Source organism: Gossypium arboreum, chromosome 10, assembly GCF_025698485.1.
Source record: "Gossypium arboreum isolate Shixiya-1 chromosome 10, ASM2569848v2, whole genome shotgun sequence".
Classification (NCBI taxonomy): Eukaryota; Viridiplantae; Streptophyta; class Magnoliopsida; order Malvales; family Malvaceae; genus Gossypium; species Gossypium arboreum.
The window spans coordinates 46078535-46096634 of record NC_069079.1 but is presented as its reverse complement, the minus strand read 5'-3'; the positions used below and the strand labels follow the sequence as shown (position 1 = coordinate 46096634).

Genomic DNA, 18100 nt, shown 5'->3' with positions numbered 1-18100 from the left:
GATAAGGTGTTTCAATCCTACTAGAATATGGCTTTGCAAGCCTATAAATAGACATAGTCTATTCCTCTTGTATTTGAGTAAAAATTTTTCGACATAGTGAATTTTCTTCTCCTCTTGCCGTGGTTTTTTTCCGAAAGGGTTTCACATAAAATTTATGTGTTCTTTATTTTTATTTATTTTATTCTATTTTATTTTTCACAATGGTTTTTACAAGTAAAGTAAAATTATAAGAAAATATTGGCTCATTGATTACCTATGGTTTAATTAATATTAAGTTGCATTATATGGATGGATTATAATGCAAGGAAAACAACTTCTTTTAGTAGGTAATCTAAATTGTCCATAGTTCGTAAAATCAAATTGAGCAAATGATTCAAATAATAGGAACTATTATGTCATCCATAAGTCCAATTGGGGAGATAGTTTGCCTTTGCTGTCGGAGTAAGATTAACTCTAAAAAATAAATATATAGATGTGATTGTCTGAACTAAAAATACATGTATGATAAATTTGTCTTAATTTATTTTAAATCTGTTTGTGGATTTATTCATTAATTTGTTTTACTTTAATTTTTGCATTTTATAATTTGGGTCCTCCTAAGTTTTGATTGTGTATACTTAAGGTTGTCTAAGGTGTTGTTCTCATGGCCAAAATCATCTTATTCCTAAATTTGGAAGGGCGTTCTTAAAGAAAGAGATGCTTACAATAGAGGTAAATATGTGCAAAGGTGGAGTTGGATTAACACTTTCCATCCAACTGCATATGGCGAGTTCTAGTAACACACATCGATTAACATCTAGAGACAACCATGGTAAGTATTGGGATGTGAACAGATTCACCGAGCAACTTAATAAAAAATTAAGTGGTTTTATTGATTTTCTTTTTCTGGAAAAGTCCAGGGCTCCTTGGATCCAAAAACCTTAAAACTAGTGTATATATATATAAATTAGGTAAAACATTCTTCCAAGTGCTAAAATTGAGTAAATTTATCACTCTAAAAGAAATTGAGCAATATAATTCTTGTTAATTTGAAAGTGGACATCCAGGATAATTAATCAAAAATATAATATTTTTCATCAATTTTAAATAATTTGATTGGTACAATAACAAATTTAACCCTCCATATTTACACATTCTATATATATATATATATATATATTTGAAGCTAAAGGCTTTTTGTTTTACATTTTTTGAATTTTAGACTTTTTAAATTTTTATACATTTTTAAAATAATTATTTTAGAATTAGAACTAATTTGTCGAATACATAAATATTGATGGCTTAATTTATTATTATATTAATTATAATTATGTACAATTTATAGGAAAGATTAACTGTTGTGATTAATAGTCTTTAATTATTCACTTTTAAAATTGATAAGAATTAAATTACTTTGACTTTTTAGAGAAACTAATTTAATAAATATTAAAATTAAAAGGGACTGAAGAGATATTTATTTATTTATTTAAATAATATACATATTTCCTAATTTGAACTGGAGCTGCCCCATGGATCACGTTGAGGCCTAGTTCCAAAATTTGTTTCAAGCTTATACTCGTTTTCAAGTTAACTTGACTCATCCAAAAAGCTGACTACACTATTTGAAAAATAATAAAATAATAAAAATTATATTTTATATATTTTATAGCTAAGTTTAAATTTAAAATTATTTTTATAATTTAAATTTAATTGAGTCGATTAGATCAGGCTGACTTGAAGTATAAAAATCTTTATTCAAATTTGACCCTAATTCGACTGGGCCTACCAAACCGAGTATCTACCCGAGTTTTGTACAATTCTAATTTAAACATCTAGTCTACTAAAGAAAAAACAAGGACTGGCACGCCATTTTAGCCCTTTAATGAGAATTTGCCACCTTGTCATTGGCTTCAAAGTTATACGGAAGCATGCTTTATTATGCATATTGTAACATAATTTCTACCTCCTTTCTATTTAGTGCACTTTTTTATTTTCAAATATACAAATTGAACTCTCATAATTTTAAAAAAAAAAGTGGTTTCATTTATAGAAACTATTATTGATTGGTGTAACCATTAACCAACGCTAACAATGATTGATGGAAATAATGAGAAATTGACACGTGACATGTCATGTAATTTTTTTAAAAATAACAATCTTCAAAAATTAATAAAAAGTTCTAAGAAAATATACATAAAAAATGAAGTAGACACAATGACGTCTAAGTTCGTTTGAATATGGACTTCCATTTGTCCAAACTCAATACAAATGTGGTTATTTGAAAATCATAAAATATTATCTAGAAATTATAAAATATTTTTAAAAAATTATAAAAATTAATAAAAAGAAATATATATATATATTATTAAAAATATTAAAGATTTAAATTATAAAAATCATAAAATTAAAATTTCTAAAATTTATAAAAAAAGTGCTAACCCTTTATATATATCATAGCATATATTTATTATTATATCAATTTTATTTGTAAAATTTCTCTTAAACTGGGTAGAGTCCCAAGACAAATAGTCACAGGACAAACCTAACATTGAAGAAGTCATAAGAAAGTAATGTAATGGCATGAGTTGCGTTGATCACTGCAAATTTGCTTTTGGAGTCATTGTTGTATTCTTCTCTCTGTACCTATAATTTATATGAAAATTTAATATAAAGAACTCTTCAAATACTTTATCTTGAAACATATTGATGAATAACTGAATACTTGAATTTTTATAATCTTATAATACATTTTTAAAATTCTTATGATTTTTATAGTTTTAATAAATTGTAAATAAATTTTATAATTTTGTAATTTAATTTTATTATTTTAATAATTTATAATTTTGGAATTTTTAACAACTTTTATAATTATTTTAAAAATATTTTAAAATTTTAAAATAATATTTTAATGATTTTTAATAACCACATGCGGAATGAATTTGTACAAATGGAAGTCCAAATGCAGATGAACTTGGACACCTATTTGTGCAGACTCATTATTAATGTGCATTTAAAAAAAAAAATTATGATGTTTTATTTTTTAAAATGCATGTTGATGTGGCATATCATGTTAGCATACTTCCACGTGACAGGTCACGTATTAGTTTTTTGTTACATTCGTTAGTCATATTAACATCTTTTAATGGTCAAATTGATAATGATTGTTTACATTTAGAAGGGCTTAATTGATATTTCGATCTTTATTAAATGTTTTAACCGTTTACCCTTAATATGATAAATACAAGAATTTTAATTCAAAATATTAGGTATTGTTATACCTTATATTAGGAATTTAGGATAAACCATCATACTTGGTTCTTACCGCTTCTACATATGTTGTTATTCTTATGTGGTAAATTTTTACAAAGTAACAATACGGTGGCTTGTAAAAGAAGCAAAACTAAAATAGAAAATATATGGATGAATAGTTCATTACCATAGAATGCAGTCCTTTAAATGAAAAACAAAATGGATTCATTTCATCAAGTCCGTTTAGAAAGAACAAAAGATTAGGCCAAGCCAAAGAAAGAAGATGGAATGAAAATTCAAGATGCTCATTTTATCCACAATTGCAGTCTTTATCTATAAGACTTGAGGAAGTTCACTGGAAAAGAATATGAACATACAAACAATATCATTCTTATGTTTGGACTCATATCTTCATCACTCCTCTATTTCTGCTTCTCTTCTCCTTCCAGAGCTTCAGTTCGACCATCACCTGGTTCCTGAACCACCATGACATAACAAAGCTAGGAAGTTCATCAGATATCCTCTGCCGACTTAGTGATGCTGGTGTTTGTTTCAGGGAAGATCCACCTATGGATTTGAGGTTTGACGGTAATACGCTTGACACCAGGATAGTTCTCGGGATCATGCATGGCGATTTCCTTATCAAAATGATCACCATTGTCCTCCATCTTCCTTATGTGGTTAACCATGATGATGTCCTTGTTACCAGTTGTTGTGACAAAGATATCAGCCCCAAAACAACATCCTCAAGAGTCCTACCATTAGAACCTGAAGGGCACATTTAGGATCAATCTCATTGACGATTAGGTGAGCACCCGCTTGCTTCAATGCATCAGCACTGCCCTTGCCAACATCACCATAACCACAGACAAACAACATCCTTGCCAACAAACGTGACATTGGTAGCTCTCAACGAACCATCAGGAAGAGAGTGATGGCATCCATACAAGTTATTAAACTGTTCAAAAAGATCAAATCATTGAAGCAAGTAGAACAGAATACATAAATTACAATAAAGACCTTCAAATACACGAAAAAACTTATCAAAATATTGAAGGTGACAGTTGCACACATACACAACACTTGGATATGCCAGTCACATTCAGTGTTCATAACCAAAGTTGCACCATAATGACAGTGAAACAGAGCATGTAAAAACCAAATCTGCAGTAATTTACCTAAAAAAATTGTCATTTCTAAATCATTTTCATCAGGTTTGTAAGAAAAATTTATGTAAATAAGTTACATTTAATGGGATACTCATTTAAAACATCCAAACTCATAACTAATGTTTACCTCAAATAATACAACTCATTCATCGAATCACCAAGATGCCATCTAGTTTGGTCCCTGCACTAAATTGTAATTAAATGATACTGGAAAAATAAGTAATTTTACATAGATATCTACAATTATAATTTCTATTATGGATTAGTTACTCAGAGATCATAAAAGACTCTAATATACTTTCACATCATTGGCCAGATAATTACAAGGATGAAGTTACTTCTTTATACTAAATACAACCAAGTCTATATATACACATAAGCTCAATTTAGTAAGAACAACAAATGAGGTTAAGCAAAAGAAAATGAGGTACTCATCTAATAAGAAGCTATTACCATTTCATTTTAATGCTAAAATTAAATCAATTGATTGAGTAGACAATATTTTAAGAATGTGGTTCTTTTTAATTTTAGACCCTCTTAAAAATATTTGATTTATTCACACCTATGGGGAATAAAACATCACAATGTAATTAGCTATAAAGGGCTTGAGGAAAACCTGTCAAATGCAGAGAAGCATATGCACTTGGATTTGAAATTAACCATTAGAAAATGAAAAATGCAGCAAACAATGGATTCCTTCAAACAAAGGTCTCTTGGATCAGAAACCTCGATCCACAATAATTCACTGCTATATCTCTCTTCATCTCCACCAAGATGATAGAATCAGTATCTCATTCTTATCTTGGACTCATCATTGCATTACTCTCCCTTTCACCTATCCCCTTTATCAATCGCTATGAAAATCCAACGGTACTTCCAGCAACTCTTATGTTATTTACTCCTCTGTTCACATTTCTCCACACGTCTAATGGTTGTGCTAACATACAACGACTTGTATTAGTTTCTTGCACTGCAAATAGTTGCAAAATCATTGATAATGAAAGGGGTAAAGGGTGTCATGTATATAAAGAATATGAATGCTACGAAAACAAATATAAAAAACTTGTAAAGTGAGGCCTAAATGTTTTTAATTAATAAGTATTCTGAGATGCTTACCAAAGGACATTGGAATTTCAGTTTTGATTGAGTCACATAGATCTTCTTCGTTTCCGATTCCAGTTTCGAATAAAACTAGCCATCCATTTGTTCCCAAACTCATTTAGCACTGTATACCCAATTGAAAATCCTATCACCAATCCACATCCATACCCCATCAACACAACTTTCCAAACAGATAAACAATCTATCCACGAATCTTCACCAACCTTTGGCGGCAGCATTTGCGAACCAACTTCATTGCACTTCTTCATCAGAGGAACCCCACACAATCTTGGGTTTCCTATGTAGGAATCATTTAAAAATGTACCAAATTGGTTGCTTTGTGGTATGCTTCCCTCAAGTTGGTTGTAAGAGAGATTCAGCGCTGCAAGAAAAGTAAGGCTTGTAAGCTGTGGAGGAATCTTCCCGAAGAGTTTGTTGAAGGAGAGATCCAATGACTCAAGCTCTGTTAAGCTTCCTAATGCTGAAGGAATGGAGTCAAAGAAGCTGTTGTAGGACAAGTTTAGCACATGGAGTGACTTGAGGTCTTGTATTTCTTCTAATATTCTCCCATGGAAGTTATTATTGGAGAGGTCAAGACAAGTAAGCAGGGTTAAGATTTTCTGGTAATTAATTTCAAACCCTTTATTCACAATTGTCACTGAATCTTGATAATAAGAATTATCTCCAACATAACTTGGCTTAGATTTGTTGCCGTCAATCACCATCATTGCCCTCAAAGATTGAAAAAATTCAACAGATACCTCACCCGAAAAGTTATTGGAAGCAAGATCCAGTATATGTAACATTGGGAAAGCATTTCCATCTCCGGAAAAATGAATTGAACCATAAAATTTGTTGGATCTTAGTATAAGAACCATCAAAGAAGGCAATTTCACTAACCAGTTAGGAAAAGTGTCATGTATCATATTTTTCCCAACATCCAAAACTTCAAGCTTTTTGCAATTGGCCAATGACCTTGGCAACTTCCCTTCTAATTTGTTCCCACCGATTTTGAGTGACCTTAGCTGATGAGTGGCATGAAAGAATTTAATTGATAAATGACCAGAAAAGTTATTAGAAGCTATGTCTAATACATCCAATACTGGAAAATTATTTTCCAAATGTTTAATTGGACCATAAAACCTATTTGCTCGCAGTATAAGAAGCGTCAAGACAGGCAATTTTCCCAACCACAAAGGGAATGTGTCGTGCAGAGTATTGTTTTCGAGGTTTAAAACATAGAGCATTGTGCAATTGGCTAATGACCTCGGCAACTTCCCTTCCAATTTATTGTCATTGAGTTCAAGAGTGGACAGTTGGGTTGCTCCTCCAAAATCTGGTATGCTACCACTGAAACTATTTTGCTGTAGATCTAAATACTCAAGACTACTGATATTGCCTAAGCAACTTGGGATTGAGCCACTCAATTTGTTGAAGGAAGCAGCAAAAGTCTTAAGTTGACTCAAATTACAAATAGGTATTTGTAAAGAGTCTTGATTGGATGAAAATTGGTCCAAAGATGTTAGAGAATTGTTGGAAAGATCCAAATATTGCAAACTTTTCTTCCACACCCAATTTGGTACGGCCCCGCTTATTTGGTTGTTTGAAAGGTCAAGTTCTTCTAAGCTCTCTTGACTCTTTAGAAATGCTGGAAACGTACTTATATTACAGGATCTCAAACGCAACGAAATCAGCATTGGAAAGGAGGAATTTGCATCATCAAAAGGAAACTGATTCGGAATGTCAATCGCATTGGAAGAAAGGTCTACGAATATAAGTGTGCTCTTCCACAACCAATTTGGTACTGCCCCGCTTATTTGGTTATTTGAAAGGTCAAGTTCTTCTAAGCTCTCTTGACTCTTTAGAAATGCTGGAAACGTACTTATATTACAAGATTCCAAAAACAACGATCTCAGCATTGGAAAGGAGGAATTTGCATCATCAAAAGGAAACTGATTCGGAATGTCAATCGCATTGGAAGAAAGGTCTAATATTTCAAGTGTGCTCTTCCACAACCAATTTAGAACAAGACCGTGGATTCGGTTGTTAGAAAGATCTAGGTCAGTCAACTTGTTTTGGCTTTTGATGAATTCAGGAAATTCAGTAAGGTTGCATGACCTTAGGTATAGAGACTCTAATTGGGGTAAAGTACGGATTTTGTTGTTGCTTCCAATAAACAAGCTGATGTTGGATAGGTCGAGACGCGTTAAGTTGCTGAGTTGGAGAAACATGTCAAGCTTTAATTGGCAATCACTAAAGCTGTTGTATCCAAGAGAGAGGGTTTGCAATGTTGAAAGAGTAAATAAGGAAGAAGGTATTGATCCAGAAAGGTGGTTCCATGACAAATCAAGAGATGCAAGATTTGGAACTCCAGATCTATGAAATGGAGGGATTGAACCATTGAAATTGTTATCACTTAGATCCAATTCCACAAGGTTACTGAGATTTGCAATTGATGCTGGAATGGATCCAGAAAAATTAGTATATTGCAATGACAACACCTCTAAAGTGTTGTTAATTGGAAATTCTGGCAATTGGCCCATGAGACGAGAGTTGTCTGAAATATCAATTCTTTGCATTTTGGGCAATAAGAAAAATTCTGCTGGAAAATGCCCACTCAAATTGCAATCTACTAAACGAAGAGAAACCAATGGAGAGGAAATTTTCGAGAACTTGGGAGGCAAATAAGAGATTGGGTTAGAATCAAGGTTAAGTTTAGAAAGATAACGAAGGTTTAAGAGTGATGAACAAAATGGACCGGTCAAACCACAGCCTGACATGCTTAAAACACTCAGCTTGGGAAGTGACAACGATGTGGTTTCACACCATTCACTACTTTGACTTGAAATATTCACTCCATCCAAATACAACTCTCTGAGAGACCTCATGTTCTTTATGAATGTCTTGAAGTTTGGTTTCTCTAGTTTCAAAGTAGGGTCAAATGAAGCAAAACTTTGATCATTTCTCCAATAGCAATCATCTTGATAAGATAGGTTAAGAGAGACTAACCTTGTTAAGTATGAAATCCCCACCGGAATTTGGCTATGAAAACATGAGGCCGAGAGGTTGAGATGAGTTAAATTTGGGAGTTTTCCAAACCCATACTGAAACAAAGTGGTATTAAAATTGTTTCCAGCAAGATTAAGGCGTTGGAGATGATGGAGATTGAAAATGGAGTGAAAGCTGCCTGAAAGGTTTTTGCAACTGAGATCAATCCCAATGACATGACCAAGAGCATCACATGTAACTCCTTTCCAAGAGCAACAACGGGTATTGGGATCCCAGAGGTCAAGTTTGGAAGAGAAAGTGAAGTTTGGGGCATAGTAGAGATGATGCTGCAATTGTAGCAAAGTAGACCTCTGGTCATCAAGGCAGTGGTTTTGGAGATTAGAATGAGAAGATGGGTGAAGGGAAGTGGAGAAGGAGAAGAGGAAAAACAGTGACATTAGGATACCAAGATTCTCCATGTTTGGTCTTAGATTGTGTGGAGATTCGGAATTTGATATGCACCACATTTATAGAAAACAACTTCACATTACATACTATTAAGCTTCATCTAAGGATGTTGATTTCAAATCAAGTGAAGCATTTTTGTTTAACTTTAAGAATGATGCAAGTATGTTTTCAATATTCTGCCCCACAGTTTAGTCGTCAAAAATAAGAATCTTATTAGTTGCATCATTAATTAATAAACAAAATTATAACACTAATATTTATGGTTATATTAAAATAAAATTATTAGTTGCTAATGGCAAGGTATGGGATTTACATATTTGGTAGTAAAAATATAAAATAAAATTAAATTTGGATGGAGGCTTCTTAGCTTGGTGATTTATGCTTGATTTGACTCACACTAAGAAAAATATAGATTTTATATTGAGATTTGTTGTAAGATGTGGTTCTCAAACTCATCAATTAGTTTTTAGGGTGTGCATTCTTTAAAGTTGATATCAAAATTAGAATGTATAAAATGGGCAAAGACTTTTGAACCTCAACCACTAGTGCATAGTATGGGGGACTGATATGTGACTAATTATAAGGTTTGAATCACATAAAATTTTCTTATCAAAAGTGTGGGGTTTATACAAACCTAAACTTTTCAACCCCAACAACTAACTTTTTGTGTGATTATTAACAATTTTTTTACTATTTTTATTTTTTACATTATATATTTAAAAATTATAATTTTTAGTAAAAGAGAAAATAATAAAGAATTATAAAAATTAATTTGGGAATAGTTTTGTTTGAGTCGGGATGAGTATTCAAGTAAAGTTGTCCAAATGTCTATTTTAGAATTAAAACATAATTTTCTTTTCTAATTTCACCAAAAAAAAAAATCAAAATTTGAAAGTTCAAAGCTTTTGCGTTAAATTGAATTTACAAATATAACAAAAATGCATCCATTCAACATCTATTAAATTTAAAGAGTATAGTGTATAATCATTTTTATTTAGTAGGTTTTAAAATCAATTTCTAAATTTATCGTTCATCCACCAATATATCGCATCATTAGCAGTTCTTTTGTAATGTTCAATGGTTTATTCACAAACGTGGTATAAAGTTAGAAGAGTTTTAGAAAACTTCTATCGTAGTGTGTAATAACAGGATAATACCTTTTTTATTCTGTTAAATTAAAATAGCATTACATTCATAAACATTCACAGGACTCAATTTAAAGAATATGATATTAGCAAATCTTTACGGTATGTAATCATTTTTAGGCTTTAAAACTCAATTTCTTTACAAATCATTAATGTAATTTGTTAACCTTGCACAAAAGGAAGTGTTATCCCAATGCCATATAAAAGTCATCAAAAGGGGACATACCTTTTTCTTTTATGATGTGATTGTATTTTCTAAGTCTTAGTCTATGCTGCATACTTTTGCTTATTGCAAACCTTTTGCCCCATTCTTACTTCATAGAAATAAAATCTAAAAATTTATTGACTAAATAATTAACGTATTTTCAATCATTTATTGCAGTGAATTAATACATTATTTAATTATAATATTTATATGAACATATAAATAAAATTATTACAAATTTGCATGTAATTATTATTAAAATATTTATAAAATAATGATCAATACATTAGAATTAAGGTAAATAATTATTTAAATAAACAATAAATAGTTACATTAATAAAATTTTAAAATATATTATTATAAAAATCATTTTATTAATAAAATTATAATTTTTATATTTTTAATTATTTATAAAAATGAAAAAATTTAAAACTTCTATTATATACTATTTTCAATCTAATATATTTAGTGCTCATTTTTCATTTTTTACCTTATTATTACAGTTACATTTGAATCCAAACACATCTTTCATTACTGATTTTAATCTTATAATTACAATACTCAATTTCACTGCTACAGTATTTAATCTCATCTCCACCAATATTTTCAATCTCGTAGAACTGTTTTCACTACTCATCCAAAAAGACGACATCACAAGGTTTTATAATAAAATATATTTTTAATAATTTCTACATTCAACCTTTTTTTTATAATAATTATTCAGAGATGGCAGCAACAAGGTTTGATATTGATAAGTTCGACGACATCACAAATTTCAATATATGGCAAGTTCGGATGACGATAATGTTGATTTAGGGCGATCTTGAGAAGGTCCCTACAGAGAAGCTTGCTAACATGGATAAATCAAAATAGGACAGGTTAGATAAAAAAGCACTATCCAAGATTCAATTATATCTAGCAAATAATATGTTACAAGAGGTTTTGATGGAGAAAACGTGTCACATCCCAAAAAAATAGGGGTTAGTTGAATAAGGATTTGTGAAACCGAGAGTGGTCACGCCCTAATTTATAAAGGTTATCTTTGTGCATTTGAAACTAAATTAGTTATTGGTCTAATGGTTAAGTGTCAGTAAATTTCACTAGATATCCAAGATCGAATCCTTTCCCTCGTATCAGATCTATTTAGTGCAATTTTGCTCAAAACCCTAGTAAGTGTCAAGCCTCATTTTAAGAATAAATATTCTGAGAGGTTAAACAAAATTCAGTATTTGCCCTGATGATTAAGTAGTGTAGCTATCCCTAAAGATCCTAGGTTTGAGCTTCCTTCCTCCTATTTTATTATTTTGGGAATTTGGCAAGTCTCTTGAAAAAAAAAACATATACATTTAATTGTCTAATTTAGGGAAGAAATGAGCCAAAGGCTCAATGGTTAAAGCGCTAGAGACCCACCAGATCCAAAATCGAGCCCCTTCTTGGTCTATGATTCATACTTTTCTTTGCTTATTGCAAACATTTTGCCCCATTCTTACTTCACAAAAAAAAAAAAAATCTAAAATTTGATCCCACCATTTAGTTTTTTCAATCATTAACTCTAGCAAATTTTGGGCAAATACATTATTACAAATATTTATATGAACATATAAATAACATTATTACAAATTTATATGTTAAATATTATTAAAATATTTATAAAATTATGATCAACACATTAAGGTAAATAATTATTTATAATATAAATATAAATATTATACCAATATGTTAAAATATTTATAAAACAAAGTTTGCTTGCATATTCATTTTATTTAGTTTTAAATATGTTGGGATCGAACCGATTAAGCAACGAACAAGTAAAAAATAGCGAAAAAAATTGAGAAATTGAACACACAAATTTAACGTAGAAAAATCCCTCCAAGGAGGATAAAAAATCACGAGAAAAGATAATTTTACTATAGTGACAAAAGAACGAAAAGTACAAAAGATGAATATAAAAACTAAACCCTGAAAACCTGAAAACAAAGAACCCCCAAAACGTAAACACAAAATTCTCTAAATGTGTTATGAGTTATAATCTCTAATGGGTATATTTTCTAATGTTGTAATAGAGCCTATTTATAGGCTAAATTCATAGGTCAAATAATAATAAAATAAATTAGACTAATCAGAACTTGATTGAAACAAATAAATAGAGTTTAACTAGAAGATTATTTCTCAAATTTGATAGAAATATGAGTCATACATAACAAATCTCCACCTTGACTCATATTTCCACAATGTCATCTTTCCCAAAGCCCACCACAGGCCTATCTTGAACTATGCAGAGAATTAACTGAGTCGAATCTGTGCTTAGAAACTAGAAGACTTTTAGCTTTCGACTTGTACACTGCTAAATCAAAACTAACCCGGGTCTGATTTTCACGAACACAGTGCCCTAACTTTTCAAAACTTGCATCCAAAAGAGAATCTCTCTTCAATGAAACGGTCATACCGTTTTCCCCCTATGACCAAGTTGCCTCCGCTCCAAATGAGTTGACTTTCTCCGTAACGGACAAGAGACGTCTGATTTTACCGATCATTGTAAAACCTTCTAAAATCTGAAGACTGTCGGTTTTTTTACCTTTTAACAAAATGAGAGCTCCAAGAGATATTTTAATGCAACTCTACTCAATGTTGATTCTGTATCCTTTCAAGTCTAAAATACTCAAGGAGATGAAATTCTTTCGTAAATCAAGTACATACCTGACATTTGAGAGTGTCCTAATCGTCCCATCATGCATCCTTATTTTAACAGTATAAATACCAATACGAATTACCTTACTGGATGAATCGTTTCCCATGCGCACAACTCCCCCTTCAACCAAACTATATGTGGAGAACCATTCTCTGTTGGGACATATGTGGAAAGAACATCCTGAATTTAGGATCCACTCAGACATAAACTTGGAGTTATGCTCGTTGACACTAACAAGAAATCATCATTGCTTTCATTGGCCAAATTAGCACCAGCTACATCTTCCTCGTTACTCTCAACAGCTCTTTTATTTTGCAGTTCATAACAATCTGTTTTGACTGACCTAACTTTTTACAATAGCGACACATTTTGTCTCGCTTCTTTGATGCTACCAAAACGGAAGCTTGCCTATTTTCCTTGCTATCCGAACAAAACTCATTATCGAGTTTGTCTCTACTCAAAAAATAAACCTTCACATCTTCGAATGAGAGTTTGTCTCTACCATAAATCAGGGTCTCCCTAAAAGACTTGTATGAAGAGGGTAAAAAGCACAATAATAGCATAGCCTGATCTTCGTCATCAATATGAATCTCAATGTTCATTAAATCATTTAAAAGAGTAATGGATTAACTGATACGATCTCTAAGAAGCTCACATTCATTCATGTGAAACGTAAATAGACGTTGTCTCAACACTAAACGGTTAGCCAGAGGCTTAGTCGCATAAAGAGTTACTAACCTTTTCCACAAGGCAAATGAGGTCTTCTCCATCAATACCTCTTGCAATATCGTATTCATGAAGCACAATTGGATTCCAGACAAGGCCTTTTCATGAAGCTCTTCCCATTCTGTTGATTTAGATTCTCAGGCTTTTTCTTGGTAACAACCTTTTTCAGGCTGGTTTGAACTAGAATTGTCATCATCTGAACTTGTCACAGATTGAAATTTGTGACTCCATCGAACTTCTTAATTTTAAACCTTGTTGCTGCCATCTTTAAACGGGCTGATCTGTAGTACCCAAAACCTGACCCAGATGTTATAACCGGATCCGACAAGCCACATCGAAGCGTTCAAAACATTTTATATTGTTGATCCAGAAAAACTTACTTAGTGTTTTAAAAGATAATTTCATTATAGGTTAAAGTGAATGGAAGCTGTGCACCAGGTAGGAAACCGGAAAAGAGGAGGTGAGTCCATCGGACTGCTTAAGTACCAAACTCCCTTCGGATCCAATCCTAGACATGCAAACCACCATTGCCATACCTTAACGTCATGTATATTTCTAGGAAACAGATTTGATTAAGTCTTTTTTAGGAAAAGTGATTAATTTTGGAAAATATCTTCATTGCGGAAGCTTTGCTTGTTTTCGTGTTATTTTGAAAACAATTACTGTTTTTTGAAAACGCGCCCTAAAGCTATCCAATTTCAACAGTTAAATATAAATATTACCTATCTTAATAAAACATATAAAACCATCAAAAATAAATAAGCGGTCTTATTATATTTAAAAGCCCAAAACCTCAAACGTAATTAAAAGGATGTCTAGTTCACGGAAGAAAATCAAACTTTCGAGCGGGTGGCCACTCAAGATTCCCTCACGACTCCAAGCCCACTATGGTTGGGGATTTCTGCGTGGATGAAAATAAAGGGATGAGCTTGGGAAACTCAGTGTGTAAGGAAAACCCATTCAAAGCCCAAGTCAGCTCAAGCTGATTGGGCCTAAGCCCGTTCAGGTAACAGTGGTACTGGGCCAGAGCCCTTTTTCAGATTACAATAAACTGGGCCTTAGCCCCTTATTCAGATAACAGTATGGCCCATAAGCCCATTTCAAAATACATGCAACATCAATAACATATGCAAGCCCTTTTGGTGAGACTACTCAACCCACCAACCACTACACTCCACCCGTACCAGCCCTACACTCCATGTGGGGAATAGCTCAACCCACCCAGCCCAACACTCCTGTAGCACCCCAAACCCGGCCCAGAAGTTATGGTCGGATCCGGCATACCACATCAAAAACGTAAAAAAAAATATTTCCATTCTAAGTCCAGAAAATCATACTTGATGTTCAAAAGATTAATTCATTAAGGGTTAAAGTGAATGGAAGCTGTGCACCAGGTAGGAAACCGGAAAAGAGGTGGTGAGTCCATCGGACTGCTTAAGTACCAAGCTCCCTTCGGATCCAATCCTAGACATGCATACCGCCATTGCCACACCTTAACGTCATGGATATTTCTAGGAAACCGATTCGATTAAGTCATTTTTAGGAAAAGTGATTAATTTTGGAAAATACTTTCATTGCGGAAGCTTTGCTTGTTGTCGTGTTATTTTGAAATCAAGCTGTTGTTTTTGAAAAGCGCCTAAAGCTATCCAATTTCAACAGTTAAAATAAGTATTACCTATCTTAGTAATACATATTAAAAACCATCAAAAATAAATAAGCGGCCTTATTACATTTAAAAGCCCAAAACCTCAAACGTAATTAAAAGGATGTCCAGTTCACGGAAGAAAATCAAACTTTCGAGCGGGTGGCCACTCAATTCCCTCACAACTCCAAGCCCACTATGGTTGGGGATTTCTGCGTGGATGAAAATAAAAGGGTGAGTTTGGGGAAACTCGGTGTGTAAGGAAAACCCATTCAAAGCCCAAGTCGGCTCAAGCCTATTGGGCCTAAGCCCATTCAGTAACAGTGATGCTGGGCGAGCCCTTTTCAGATTACAATAAAGCGGGCCTTAGCCCTTATTGAGATAACAGTATGGCCCATAGGCCCATTTCAAAATACATGCAACATCGGTAAACATATGCAAGCCCATTTGGGAGACTACTCAACCCACCAACCACTACACTCCACCGTACCAGCCATACACTCCATGTGGGAATAGCTCAACCCACCCAGCCCAACACTCCACGATTTGACCTTGCTGCTCGATTATCGATAAATTGAGGCAAAGCCTCCAATCGTGGACAAGCCACTTTCGATACTTCCTCCGTCAATATCCCGGTCCATGCATCGATAATAACAACATGGCATGCGATAAATAACAACGTAAATCAAACATGCATTTAGGGTTTTCATGCATATTCCTACTTTTCACGTACTAACGAGAATCACTACCGAGGGTTCTTACGAATTGGGCCGTTGGCCCATCATTCCAATTTTGGCCCATTAAGCCCAAAAATATCGAGGCACGAAATCATGCACTTTGCGGTCAAATTTTGCAGCTTACCAAAAACATTAATCGATTTACCTCACGAGCATTTGCACACTCGCAAATCTACAAAATACCGGTTTTCGGCATTTCGGCTTTTCGACTTTTGCCGATCCAGACTAAGAAAGAGGGTGTTAGTTACACACCTATTTGCGACGATATCTTGTGAGATCACACACGAACCGCCTACAATTGGATTACTAACACGTTAATCTAACTATTCAAATACAACCTACGTATTAACCCCTTACAATATTCGGTCAACCACACCTACAGATCATAGTAAGCTTATAAAAAAATCAATAAGCAACTCATTAACAAATTTTTGTCAATGTTTACCACATAATCATAATTTCACTGCAAGCTGTCTTTCTGAGCAACAGTCACTAAATCATTTATAACTAGAGCTATGAAACTCCAAATCAAGTGCCGTTAATTTTCCCTGAAAATAGACTCATATATCTTCTATCCATAAAATTTTCAGAATTTTTGGTTTAGCCAATAAATACCAAAATTTTCTCAAAGTTTCCCATGTTTCACTGTTTGACTAATCTGACCACTCTTCATTACGAATCAAATTTCTCATTGTACAGAATTCAAAATATGTTCTAGTTTATTTCATTTGAAACTAGACTCATTAAGCTTTAATTACATAATTTATTCAGCTTCTAATTCATCTCCCACAATTTATGGTGATTTTCCAAAGTCACGTTACTGCTGCTGTCCCAAGCAGATTTATTACCAAATCACTCTTTCACACCTAACTTGCATGCATGTTATTTAAACATGTATATCACCAATCAATCATCACATATCTATGATTTTACTTAAGTATAATCTCCATTTCATCATTTTAAATCACAACATGTTAGCCGATTTTTCCTTTAGCATCTAAGGCACATGCATGTTCATTTGTTTGGCTCAACTTCACCTATCTTCCATTTTTCATCAAAAGAACATGAAACAACAACCATTTCCTTCATTTTAATTCATGACTAAATGCTTACAACACAACTAAAAATCAAAATATACTTCAAGAGTTAAGGTAGAATCAAGAAGAACTCATGAACCTCAAAATAGAAGCAAGGTACCAAGAACTTACCTTCAATTTTCCTCCTCCTAATGATCGAATACTCAAGAGCTTTCTCCTCTCCTTTCTCTTCTCTAACTTTCAGCTATGATGAACAAAGATGGACAAAACTTTGTTCTTTTCACCCTTTTCTTTTAATAAAACTTCATATTTCATCCATTTAATTCTTTAATACAAAAGACATGAAATTCTTATCATGAAACATTTACCTAACCCATTATCATGAAACATTTACCTAACCCATTATCATGGAATATTTACCTAACCTATTATCATGGACCATTTACCTAACCTATTATCATGGAACATTTACCTAACCTATTATCATGAAACATTTACCTAACCTATTATCAATTTGTATCAATTTGTACCATAAATTATGGATATCAAGTGTTCATTTTGTCTACAACAACATGATGGCTGGCCACTTCATGTAAAATGGGAGGTTTGTCATGCAAATCCTCCTATTTTGCACTCCTATTTATTTGGCCACTTCAATTTAGCCTATAGCATTTCCAAACATTTTCACATAGGTCCTATTTCATAATTTCACCCCTTTTTCTTATGGAACAAAATTAACTAAAATTGCGGGTTCTATCTTAAGCTTAGGCTTTCTAGAGGCCCACTAACATAATTAAACCTATGCCAACATTCACGAGATTCCGAAAATTGGGCGTTACAACTCTACCCTCCTTAAAGAAATTTCGTCCTCGAAATTTACCTAATCAAACAGATGAGGGTATTCTTTGTTGCATCGTCTCTTCGGCTCCCAAACTCGAAGTTTCCTTCCTTAACTTGTTGAAAAG

The 18100-nt window shown here is 32.8% G+C and overlaps 1 protein-coding gene and 1 pseudogene across 6 annotated transcripts; both read right to left on the bottom strand.

Moving 5' to 3' along the window:
* Nucleotides 1-3430: 3430 nt before the first annotated feature.
* LOC108487833 (adenosylhomocysteinase-like) lies at nt 3431-5161 on the bottom strand (annotated as a pseudogene).
* On the bottom strand, nt 3431-9089 carry LOC108487832 (receptor-like protein 50). Of its 6 annotated transcripts, none has more exons than XM_053020549.1 (4): nt 5514-9089; nt 4525-5367; nt 4305-4392; nt 3431-4186 (listed from the first exon to the last, which is right to left on the bottom strand). In XM_053020549.1, the coding sequence occupies exon 1, from the start codon at nt 9011-9013 to the stop codon at nt 5546-5548; it is 3468 nt and encodes a 1155-aa protein (XP_052876509.1). In that variant the 5' UTR covers nt 9014-9089; the 3' UTR covers nt 3431-4186; nt 4305-4392; nt 4525-5367; nt 5514-5545. The 6 variants fall into 6 exon arrangements, with proteins under 6 accessions (XP_052876509.1, XP_052876510.1, XP_052876511.1 ...); XM_053020550.1 differs by lacking the exon at nt 4305-4392 and having other exon boundaries at nt 4525-4578; nt 5014-5367; XM_053020551.1 differs by lacking the exon at nt 4305-4392 and having other exon boundaries at nt 4525-4578; nt 5014-5334.
* Nucleotides 9090-18100: the final 9011 nt, after the last annotated feature.

Excerpts from the sequence above, each read along its gene's own strand:
- LOC108487832 (XM_053020549.1), bottom strand. The coding sequence starts at position 9,013 with ATGTGGTGCATATCAAATTCCGAATCTCCACACAATCTAAGACCAAAC.